General features: G+C 52.9%; 1 protein-coding gene across 1 annotated transcript; it reads right to left on the reverse strand.

The window, feature by feature from the left end:
• Window positions 1-4028: 4028 nt before the first annotated feature.
• Window positions 4029-11995, reverse strand: Myl10 (myosin light chain 10). The gene is given in 8 exon segments (XM_032886769.1): window positions 4029-4048; window positions 6536-6614; window positions 8217-8252; window positions 8254-8286; window positions 8288-8307; window positions 9756-9860; window positions 11039-11114; window positions 11958-11995. Coding segments are annotated over 8 exon segments (405 nt in total). The 5' UTR covers window positions 11994-11995.
• Window positions 11996-12250: the final 255 nt, after the last annotated feature.

The following is a 12250-nucleotide window of genomic DNA, read 5'->3' on the forward strand; positions in this document are numbered from 1 at the left end:
CATCACATTCATGACTTTAATTTTTTATTCTCCCTAAATAGACATCCACTTTTTTTTTTTTATTAATATCAACCTGTAGATGTCCATTCGTTCTAGTTTATTTCTTTTTGGAGTGGTGGGTGAGCAAATCCACGGTCCTCACACGTGTTTTACCACGGAGATCTGCTCCTAGCCCCACATTTACTTAGTTTTGAGATAGGTGTTCACGGTGCAGCCCAGACACAGCAAAAATTAGGAAAAGGAGACAGTGGTAGAATTCCTGAGTGCCCCAGCAAGAGCTGCTCAGGGTTCCCTGATAAACCACTTTGCCTAGAAACCCCCAGTAAGGGGCTGGGTGTGGCTCAATGTAGACCACTGACGGCCCTAGAAACCCCAAGTCAAAGTCTTGGGGCGTGGCTTAGTGACAGAGCCCTTACTTAGCGTGTAGGGACTCTGGGTTCCACTTCCCGCACCATCAAAATATATGGAAAGATATAGTCAGCTCCAAAGTTGCTATGGAGGCCCCATAATGGAGGTGCCTGGTGTCAGGCAAGGTCTGTCCCTCTTCTATCACGTTGCCCCACCATCCTTATTGGCCCCACCCTCTTGTGGTCAGCAGACGCTCCCACAGAGATTCCCACTTGCTCAGTCAGCTTCAGATCCCTGGGGTTCATCCTGGAAGGGCCTTCAAAGGCCTTGACCATTCTTGATTGGGAGCCAAGACAGAATCTGCTCTCGGAGACAATTTAGCCAGCCACACGGGTGGAAAGAATGTCCCCGTTCTCTTAACAGCGACCCCCTCTTGATTTATATGTGGGGCCACTGTCCGAAGGCCCCCCGGCGGACGGATCTTGAGTGGAAAATGAGAGGCCGAGAGCCAGGCGTCTGGCCAGGCTAATTATCATCAATGAGATACAGCTGGCTGGGGGAGAGGGCTGAGGCCCAGGGCAGGGCCAGTTCCTTGCCCCAGCTCTCTGGGGACCCAAAGGCCTGTTTGGGCTTGCAGCCCATCACCTACCAGGTCTGGTCAGGGTTCATCTGGCATTCTAGGAGATCCAGTTTAGCCAGTTTTTAAGAAAAACAGAAAAGTGGCTCTAGACTTGGATTCGCTGCTACCCTACGCCATGATAGTCCCTGAGACGCCAAGATACACCTGAGTTCATTCGACTTATGGGGAGACTGAAGACTAGACTGGCCAGATAGGCTTGGGGAAGCCCAAGGGAGGGCTCTGGAACTGAAGGCAGTACCCCAGGGGCAGGCTGATTCTCTGGGTATCCTAGGGTTGGACAGACTCGGATTCTACCATATACCAGGCATACAGTTGGAGTCTAGGGGCACTGTAGTGATCAAAACTCCACTTGAATCCCACTCTTTTGGACTTACAATTACCCAACAGAAGTACCTGGTGGGCCAGATAGCTAAGGTGTTTGTTCTCCAAGAGTGTGACAACTTGAACTCTATCCCAAGGAAGGAGAAAAACAACTCTTCTGACCTCCACATGAGCATGCACATAGATGTGCAGGCATGAACACACACCCACACACAGTAATAATATTCATTTCTAAGTATCTGATTTTCTAAAAGGGCCTTGACGTATTGCAGCTCAGGGCTGAGCTGAGCTGCAACCACATAGCAAGGCTGGAGTAATAGAGTGGAAGAAAGTTCCAAACAGAGCTAGCATAGGCAAAGGTCCTGCGTCCACCGGGAGCGGCACAAACAGAAGTACAGCAAGGTCTTAAACTGCTTTTTGTTGTTTTGCAGCACTGAGGATTGAACCAAGGGCATCAAGTATATTAGGCAGGGGCTCTACCACTGAGCCACGCCCCCAGCCCCTCACCGTGGGATTCTAGGCAGGGGCTCTACCACTGAGCCACACCCCCAGCCCCTCACTGGGGGATTCTAGGCAGGGGCTCTACCACTGAGCCACTCCCCCAGCCCCTCACTGGGGGATTCTAGGCAGGGGCTCTACCACTGAGCCATGCCCCCAGCCCCTCACCGTGGGATTCTAGGCAGGGGCTCTACCACTGAGCCACACCCTCAGCCCCTCACTGGGGGATTCTAGGCAGGGGCTCTCTACCTCTGAGCAACAACTGCAGACATGTTTTTACGGTTCACTTTGAGAGAGGGTCTCATAAGTTCCTCTTGAATTCAATGCAGTTTTAACTGGTTTTATTGATCACCACTGTACTCTGGCTCAGAGAGCAGATGAGGGAAGGAGGAGGAGTGAGGAAGGTGAATGCCCCTCCCACACACACCTCCTCTTTTGACCTCTGCACTGGCAGACCACGTCCCAGTGAGCCAGAGCCCCTGCAGGCTGGCAGGTCCAGCTGTCAGACAGAGTCTCAAGTAAGGGGTATCAGAGATTGCCTAAGGCACCCACTCCCTGTAGCCCTGGCTCTGTCTCCTTCTGTGGGGCACAAACAGGTCTGACAAGTCTTCAGTGTAGACCGGGCTCAACTCATGACTTCCAGGAAAGTGAGTCTTAGAAAGCAAGGGGAGCTAGGGCTGTGGTAGAGGAAGGACTCTTCTAGAAAGTCTCTCCTCTAGTAGATTACTCTAGTATCCCAGGCCAAGAGCTGCTGGTTGAAGGGGGCCTCTCTTGCCCCCTCTCCTGAGGGAATAGCAAGGGCTCCCTATTTCCTAAGTCTGTCTGTCTGTCTGTCTTGCTCTCTCCCCTCCCTTCACTCCCCACCCCCCATTGCTTTCTTTAATGGAGATAGGACCCTACAGGCCAACATGGTCTCAAACTTGTAATCTTCTTGGACGGAACACTCAATGTATGAGACAAAATAAACCCTTTCTCTCTGAAGTTGTTCTCTGCCATCTTGTTATGGGTGGGGGTGGGACAAAACAGGGAGCTGTGAGGTGGCTTGAAAGGTAAAGGTTCATGCTGCCAAGCTGAGACCTTTATTTTATCCCCAGGGCCCAGATGATGGAAGGAGAGAAGCAACTCCCCTACGTGTCCTTTAACGTCTACGTATATGCATCCCACATACAGTAAAGTAACTCATTTTCCACTATTCCCTTGCAGACTTAGATATTAACACACACAGAGGATCTGAGACCTTTGTTGGGATCTGTGTGCCCCAGAGTCTTCTTCTGTCCTCTCTCTCTGATCTTTCGGCGCTCTCAGTGGTGTCTTTTGGTGAGCAGACGGTTTTAATCACCATGATGTCCCCTTTAGCTCCATCTAGTCCATCTCGGATGCCATGCGTGCAAGTAGAGAGCTCCCTGCTACGTTTTAAATGTCCTTGAACCCCTCTCTCCTCCTCCTCAGCCTCGCTTCGGCCCAGCTCCTTCTGCCAAGTTTCTCCCTGTCTGTCCCACCCTCTACCCCACTCACATCCCGTCCCAGCCTTGGCCCATGAGAGACTCTTTCTCCCCACAGTCCTCATGACCCTGCCACACATGAACAACCCCGTCTCATCCAGGAGACTCAAAGACGCTAGGTGCTCAATAAAACCCCCACCAATGAAGTCAATGCCCTGTGGTCCAGATGGGGGGCATTAAAAATGCCCATTACTTCTAAACATCAGCTCATCAGGAACAGCTGAGCAGAGCAAGGGAACCAAAAGTTTTGGAAAAACTAGCGTGGAAGGGAATGTTTCACCATCTTCCCAACCAGAGCTAGCCACACACGCATCACCCGGACGCACATCTCTGATATTTATTCCCGCTTCAGCCCGGGACTCCAGGGGAGGTGGAGACTGCTTCCCCTCCCTATGCTAGACCTGCATGGCCCCCCACCCCACCCCGTCTTGACTGATCCAGGTATGGAGAGGTGACATCTTCTAGTCCTTCTCCTCGCCGTGTGTGATGACGTAGCACAGATTCCTGTAGTCTAAGTTGCCACAGACATCTGGCGGAAAGGCCGCAAACATCTGCTTGACCTGCAGGGAAAGGGAGCAGAGAGTCAGGTTAAATGGGGGGCTGATGAAGAAAGGAGAAGTCAGAACAATGGATCTATGGGAACGTACCCCCACCCCCACCCCCACCCCCACCCCCAAAGACCATACTTACCTCCTCCTCACTGAACCGGTCAGCCTGGGTCATAAGCTTTTCCTTAATGCTGTTGGTAGAGAGAAGCCATCATGTGTGGTCACGTGGACATATGATTTCTAGGGGAGCGCTAGCCCAGACAATCCCAGTCTAGGCTGGTTCTCCCATCTTCAAGGCATCTCTTTGACCCCTAACTGCTTCTCTTGCAACCTGTACTCTCCCAGCAACAACTGGGGAACAGATAGAACAATCTTGAGACTCCAATGTGACTTGGAAGCCTCTCAGATTCCCATGGTGTGCTAACAATTAATCTTAAGACTCCTGGGAGGGCTCCTTTGTCTTTTGTCTGGGAGTAGAACCTAAGGCCTAGACCATGTTAGGCAAATGCTCTACTGTTTGCTCCTCCCTGGGGGATTCTAGGCAGGGGCTCTACCACTGAGCCACGCCCCCAGCCACTCACTGGGGGATTCTAGGCAGGTGCTCTACCACTGAGCCACAACCCCCAGCCCCTCACTGGGGGATTCTAGGCAGGGGCTCTACCACTGAGCCACACCCCTCACCCCTCACTGGGGGATTCTAGGCAGGGGCTCTACCTTCAAGTTGTATCCCAAGTCCTCACTATTTTCTGTTTTGAAACATCTCGCTAAGTTTCCCAGGTTTTCCTCAATCTGTAGTTCATATTGGTCTTGAATCTCCTTCCTCAGCTTCTAGAGTAGCGGGAATGACCCAGCCTGTCCCCCTCTCCCCCTCCCCGCACCTTGTCTTTTCCTTGACGCCTCTTACAGCTTGTGGTTTTGGCAGTTTGTGTTTGGCCTCCAGCATTTCACAGACTACATCATACCGTTCAAGGCCAAGAGCATCACGGGAAGATGTGGTCCAGTCTTCTCATGAATCTCTTAGACCTTGCTTCCTCACAGACTGGGACGTTTGTGCAAGAATTCCCCTTTATCTAGTGAGAAACCAAGGCTTGAGAGGGCTTACAACTTCCCTGCCATCCCAGAGGGAGTCGGTGGCAGGGTCCGGCCTGTCTCCTTGGGATCCAGGAGGATACTGCTGGAGGTGAGGCCTGCACCAGTTCTGCATGATAATCTACACCCTTCACAGCTGGGGAGGGTTTGCAAGCACTGGGGTTCTGTGGGCAACAATGGGCTCAGAGACCTAAGCAGAGCCTTTGCTCTCAGGGTATCCTCTGGCGCCGTTGGTAGCGGGCCCTGGTTAAGGAGCGACACATATTTTCCATTGTTTATTGCTATGGGACAGTCACAGTTTCCAGGTCGCCAAAGCTGGGGACTTCGCATAGGCTCTGTTTCGACCAGATCCACTTCTGTGGCCTATCTGGCCAGCAGCCCTGTCTCCTAGGTTTCCATAACTGAGGACTATTCCTTCCATTCCCGAAATGAGTCTCTTGGGGACACTCCTTCCCTACCCCCACCTCAGTCCCAGTTCTCCTGGTCCTCAAGATTCAGGAATGAGACACAGACCCCGAGGATGGGGCTTTGGTTCGATGTACCCTCCACACTTTGGTACTCTGTCTGCACTCCAGGGAGCCTGACTCACGGCCTTTGAGGACGGAATGTAAGAAGGCACCTGGACTTCTACCCCCACCAGACACCGTCTGCCCTCTCCTCTACCCCCACAGGTAGAAGCCTCTAAGAGCAGCCGGACACATCAGCACCTGAACTCCTGAAGAACAGCTGTCACCAGATACCAGCCTATCCTTGAGAGGGAGGGGGCATTTCACCAGCCAGGGCCACCTAAGAGCCAGCAAAGTTTGGAAGGGACATCTTGGAGGTTGGCCCAGCGTCCAGGGGCCAACATAGATTGTCACTTCCTGACCAAGACATGTTCCTGTGTGTGTATGGAACCGGCTGCCAGGGCAGAACCCACCTCTGTCATGCCAGCCCACGGACCTGCAGGACAGCTAGCCGCTCATAGCCACGTCCCACCCAGGCAGCCCAAGCTGAGCTGGTCGGTGATGTCCCCATCTGGCACTGTCCTCTCTCCAAACCCTGGCTTCTGGGTCTTCCCTTTCCACCCCATATCCATGGGCCATAATTATCTCCTCCTCTTCCCCCTCATCCCCCTTTTCCTCTTCTTCCTCCCCTTCTCCCCTTCCTCCCCTCCTCCTCTTCCTCCCCTTCCTCCACTTCCTCCCCCTCCACCCTCTCCTCATCCAGGTCCCAGTCCATTCGTTCCCCAGGTCAGCATCCCATACAGACTAAACCCTGACTCATCCTTTCTGTTCCCACATCTAGAATACCATTTCCGCCCTAGATTGGCCAATCTGGACTCATCCTTCAAGGCTCACCCCAATCCCTCTCCATCCCCAACACTCAGAAGCAATCCTTGAAACATACCATACACTCATTCTCTTCCACACACAGAGAGAGGGGGGTGCACCGGCTCAGGAAGGGGGAACCATATACCAGGCTGGTTTGGGGCAGTGGCCTCTAGCCACTGGATATATGTTAGCTTAGCCCCGTTCAGCTGAGTTCTGGGGGTGTGGGGGAGAGGAGCCAGGGCTGACACCCACCCTGGCTCAGTCCTTAAAACTTACAAGTCAGCCTTGACGAAGCCTTTTCCTTCAGTATCAAATACTTTGAAGGCGTGTAGTATGGTCTCTTCTGGATCCGTGCCTATAGGTAACACACATAGGACAAAAAAGGGTAGTAAGGGCCTCTCAGAAGTTAGTAGGAGTTACAGAAGGTCTCAAATTCTATTAAACCACTCCAGGAGGGATTAAGGGAAGGGAAGGTCTCCAATTCCTATTGGCCACACCCCAGCCCTCACTGGGGGATTCTAGGCAGGGGCTCAGTCCCTCACCACTGCCACTGAGCCACGCCCCAGCCCCTCACTGGGGATTCTAGGCAGGGGCTCTCCCACCGGGCCATGCCCCAGCCCCTCACTGAGGGATTCTAGGCAGGTGCTCTACCACTGAGCCACACCCCCAGCCCCTCCCTGGGGGATTCTAGGCAGGGCCCCTACCACAGAGCCACGCCCCCAGCACCTCACTGGGGGATTCTAGGCAGGTGCTCTACCACTGAGCCACGCCCCCAGACTTAATTTATTTTGGTAACTACTTTCCTCAAAGTCACAAAAGTAACACAACAGAAACTACTCCAGCTGCATCATTACGCAGCACATTGGTCCACCTGTCTCTGAGTGGCCCAGTCTTGATATCTCCAGTGAGCTCCAGCCAAAGCTCCCAGCCCTGGGCTCTTTTTTCTTCATTCATGGCCACTGTGCCTAGCTTGAGTCACAAATGAGTCTCACAGGTTGCTACTTCCTCACCCTCAGTGCACTCAATAATATCAGTTCAAGGCTCTGGACAAGTCACCTAAGTTCCCATTTCTTCACGTATGAGGTGGGAACAGTCGTCCAGAGAGTGAGGAGTACAGGGAATGTTCTTGCAAGGAGTCTATTCGCAGTGGGGCGGGTTGTTCAGAACTAAATGTATGTCGTGCACTTAGGTTTCTGTGAAACCTCCAAGCTCTTCGAATAGTTCCTATTGTACTGCTTTTGTGACTTTGAAGGACATTATTACCAAAATAAACCATTCTGAGGCTGGAAGTGTGGCTCAGTGGTAGAGCCCCTGCCTAGAATCCCCCAGTGAGGGGCTGGGGGCGTGGCTCAGTGGTAGAGCCTCTGCCTAGAATCCCCCAGTGAGGGGCTGGGGGCGTGTCTCAGTGGTAGAGCACCTGCCTAGAATCCCCAAGGGAGGGGTTGGGGGGGTGGCTAAGTGGAGGAGCCCTGCCCAGGAACCCCCAGTGAGGGGCTGGGGGCGTGGCTCAGTGGTAGAGCCCTGCCCAGAATCCACCAGTGAGGGGCTGGGGCATGGCTCAGTGGTAGAGCCCCTGCCTAGAATCCCCCAGTGAGGGGCTGAGTCAGACTCTTAGATGTCTCCTCTTATCAGACTGCTGTCTATCGGGAAGAAGAGCATTGTTCCCTCTGAAGAGGTGACAGGAGCCAGGGTGCCCATCTTAGGTGGACTTAGCAGCACCTTTGGTAGGGTCCTGGGCAGCCCTAAGGTAGAGAGGCTGGAAGGGTGCAGCAGGATTCTAATAAGGGCTGGTTAGAGTCTCAGCCTCCAGGACCACAGCCTCCCAATTCAATTAGCTGAAGACCCCTGTGCCTCTCTGAAGAGTCCTAGCAGCTAAATCTGGTCTGCAGTTGGCCCCATCTTCCTAAGGACTAAGCCCTGGATTTGGTTAGCTCTGAGCTGGCTGTGGGACACTCACCTCATCCAGCCACTCCCTGCCTTGTCCCCAGAGAGAGGCCTCTGCTCTGCGGCCTGGAAGACCCATAAAAAAAGCTCGGCACAGTGGCTGCCTGCCATTGTGGGAAACCAGAGGATAGTCTTCTTGTCTCAATTAGCTGCCATGATCACAGCCCACTGCCCTCCCCACTGCCAGCTTCTCACGCAACCCTAGATAAGTTTGCATGACAGCCTCAACTGAAGCCCCAGGCCTGGAACCCCAGCAAAGATGAGAACAAGCTGCAGTTCTATGTCCCCAGCAGGCCCTCAGTCGTCAGCCTCCTCATACGGAAAGCAGGCCTTCACAGCTTCACAAGTGGTGCCCCTTCCTGTTCACCCCCAATATACATGTCACCTCAGGGATGGAGACCCCATCCCCTGGATTTGCTGCTGAGCATACCTCAAGCCCCTCACTGGGGGATTCTAGGCAGGGGCTCTACCACTGAGCCATGCCCCCAGCCCCTCACTGGGGGAGTCTAGGCAGGGGCTCTACCACTGAGCCACGCCCCCAGCCCCTCCCTGGGTGAGTCTAGGCAGGGGCTCTACCACTGAGCCACACCCCCAGCCCCTCACTGGGGGATTCTAGGCAGGGGCTGTACCACTGAGCCACCCCCCAGCCCCTCACTGGGGGGTTCTAGGAAGGGGGCCGTACCACTGAGCCACGCCCCCAACCCCTCACTGGGAATAGTCTAGGCAGGGCTGTACCACTGAGCCAAGGTCACAGGGGAAGGCATCCAACCCCAGCCACATTATCACCATTGAGCCAGCCCTAGATCTTGGAATAGTCTTTTTTTTTTGCACCACAGTACCAAGGTTTTTTTCACTCAGTAGCCAGATCTTAATCTTAAAGGCAGAGGGCAGCCGTAGCCCAGGATTTCCCATTCGACCATGGAACCCTTAGACTCAGGGATGTATTTAAAGGGGAGCTTCCAGGGGCAAGAAGGAAGAGAGATAATCCACCTTCAAGGCCCAGTCCTGGGGCTGTGTCTCAGAGCAGTTAGAACTGGGTCTATTTTATGGGATACCTGAGGCAGGTACCATGAACCCATTGAGCCTCCACTGACTCCTCATTCCTGAAAAGAGCGCCCTGGTCCTTTCCCTGGGGACTGCTGTGACTCTGCAAGAGGACAAGGTAAGCAAACCTGTCTAGCCATAGGAACAGCCCCAGTTGATCTCGGAAACCCCAATCCTTTTTAGCACCCCTCTGCCTCGGCCTCCCCATCAGCAGAGGCCAGAGAGGCAGGGAAGGCAGAGTGGGAGGGTAGGAAGGGGAACTGGGAGCAGAAGCGGGTGGGTGAGTATTACTCTGACCTTGGGCAGATGAATTACAAGGGAGAGATATTACAATGACCCACACTGTGCAAGCAGGATAGCCAGGGTCCAGGACAATGCACACAGCCTGAGGACAGTGCCTGGGAGACCAAGCACGTCTCCATCTGTGGTTATGCAAACACAAGAACCAAGCAGGTGAGTTTACTTCCTGCTCCCAGCCCTCCCTCAGGCCCCAGAGAACCTCACTCACCCTTGAGTTTCTCCCCAAACATGGTCAGGAAGACTGTGAAGTTGATAGGCCCAGGAGCTTCCTTCACCATGGCTTCCAACTCCTCGTTCTTGACGTTTATGCGACCTGGAGAGGGGGAAGGGAAGGGTGTAAGGGACCTCGAGGGACACCGCCTATCAGGAGAGACCAGCGGTCTCTCCTGCTTCTATGGTTCAACCTGTCTCTACCTGGCACTGTCCATATATTAAGGAGATCTGGGGGAAACATTGGTGTCTCCATGCTGTTGTCCACCCCTCGAGCTTCCTAGAAAGCAGAGCCAAGACTCTCTGAATCTCCCTTTCATAGATTAAAAAGTGAAACAAAAACAAACAAATAAACAAAAGCAAAATGGAGGTACAAAGAAGAGGAAGGAGGAAGAAAAAAGAAAAGGAGGAGGAGGAAGAGGAGGGAGAGGAGGAATTAGAAGAAGAAAATTAGAAGAAGTGGGCTTTGTGGGCAGCCTCAGGTCTCATGCATTCCTGGGATGCCGCAAGTTCACAGTGGACAACACACAGGTTCCCAGAAACTCAAAACTCAACCCATATCGGAACCTTAGTTCAACCACTCGAGCTTCTCCAAACCCAACAATTTTCTACTGTTTCATTTCGAGACAGTGTTTTATCATGATTTAATATAGGCAGACCCTGAATCAGAAATCCACCTGCCTCAGTGTGATGGTTTGTACATGCTTGGCCTAGGGAGTGGCACTACTAGGAGTTGTGGCCCTGTTGGAGGAGGTGTGTCACTGTGGGCGTGGGCTTTAAGACCCTCATCCTAGCTGCCTGGAAGTCAGTAGTCTGCTAGCAGCCTTCAGATGAAGATGTAGAACTCTCAGTTCTGCCTGCACCATGACTGCCTGGATGCTGCTGTGTCCCCACCTTGATGATAATGGACTGGACCTCTGAACCTGTAAGCCAGCCCCGATTAAGTGTTGTCCCTGTAAGAGTTGCCTTGGTTCTGGTGTCTGTCCAGGGCAGTAAAACCGTAAGTAAGACACTTGGTATGAGAGTACTGGGATTACAGGCAGGTACTACAGCACCTCTTTGACCTCTCACTACCCCAGGGCCTTTGCACAATGTCAAAAATATCTTAAAATGTCTTCCTCTAGCCATCAAGTCCTCCGGTTGCATTGTGAACCTTCTCCACTGGGCTTCTCAGTTCCCAGGTCCCTCACTGTGGCTGCTTTGGCCTATCCTTCTTCCCACCACAATCATTAACTCTGCCCTAAGTAAGCCCCAAGCTTCCCCAACTCCTGCTCTACTCACCCAGTGCAGCAAAGGTGTCCCTCAGGTCCTCCTTGTCAATGAAGCCATCACGGTTCTGGTCCATGATAGTGAAGGCCTGGTGGAGACATTGGCTCTGAATTGCCAGGGCCCACCCAGACCAACAGGTCCCTGCCCTTCTCTCCAGGGTGTCCTTGGCTGTCTGCAGCAGTAGAAACCTCAACCTGGAGCCTGTGACTACCCAGAGCTCCAATTTAGTCTCGCGCACACTGCATTCTGGGAACTGTAGTCCACCCTCTCTGAACCTCTACCCTGAGTGCTTTGGGACTCCACACTCACTCTCTCATTTCAACAGCACAGCAACTCAGGGAGACACTGAAGCTCAGAGATGGAAATGGGGGCTCAAAAGGATACACTGAGTCTTGGAGATGGAAATTGATGCTCAGGAAGGGAAAGGCGTTTCCTTAGGTCACACAGCAAGTACAGGCTTGGGTAGAGAGTAGAGTTATAGAGGCAGTGATAAGGACCTTGAGGAATGATGACAGTGTGGGCAGGCACAGTGGGCTCCTTGAACAACCTCTGTGAATCCTAGCAATCCTCCCGTGATGGCCTGTCTTTACGATTGTTAATGTGACTAGATTTAGAATCACCATGGAAACCTCTCTGGACACATCCGTGAGGGGTTTTCTAGACTGGGCTGAGGTGGAAAAACCCACCTTAAGTGAGGGTGGCACCATCCCATGCATTGGGTTTTTGACTGAATGAAATGGAGACACCGAGCGGTGTATGAGAGACCAGCTAAGGTTCCTGCCCTACGCCCTTACAGATGGTACCCTCGAATCTCGGGCCAGAACTAGGGAAGTCTTCCTTCCTTGGAGGAAGACTTCTTTTGTCAGGCATTTTGTTGAGGCAACAAGAAAACTAATTTAGACTCCCAGGGTCGCCAGAGCCACCAACCAACCTCTTTAAACTCCTGAATCTGGGACTGGTCGAACATCGAGAAGACGTTGGAGCTGGCTGTGCCTTCTACTCTCTTCCGGGCTCTTCTGGGTGCCTGGAAGCAAGAGGTAAAACCTTATAGCCATTGCCTCTTTCAGAGGTCAGCAGTCACCAGTGCCAGCCACTGGTCTCTGAACACCACGCTCCGGGGAGCTTTTCCCTTCTTCCCCATACACACGGGAGCCGGCTGAAGGCACTGGTTGGAATTTCACAAGTGTCAACCGGAAGGGACCTAGAGTCACCATGGAGACAAAC

This window comes from Rattus rattus, chromosome 16 (assembly GCF_011064425.1).
Source record: "Rattus rattus isolate New Zealand chromosome 16, Rrattus_CSIRO_v1, whole genome shotgun sequence".
NCBI classification, from domain to species: Eukaryota; Metazoa; Chordata; class Mammalia; order Rodentia; family Muridae; genus Rattus; species Rattus rattus.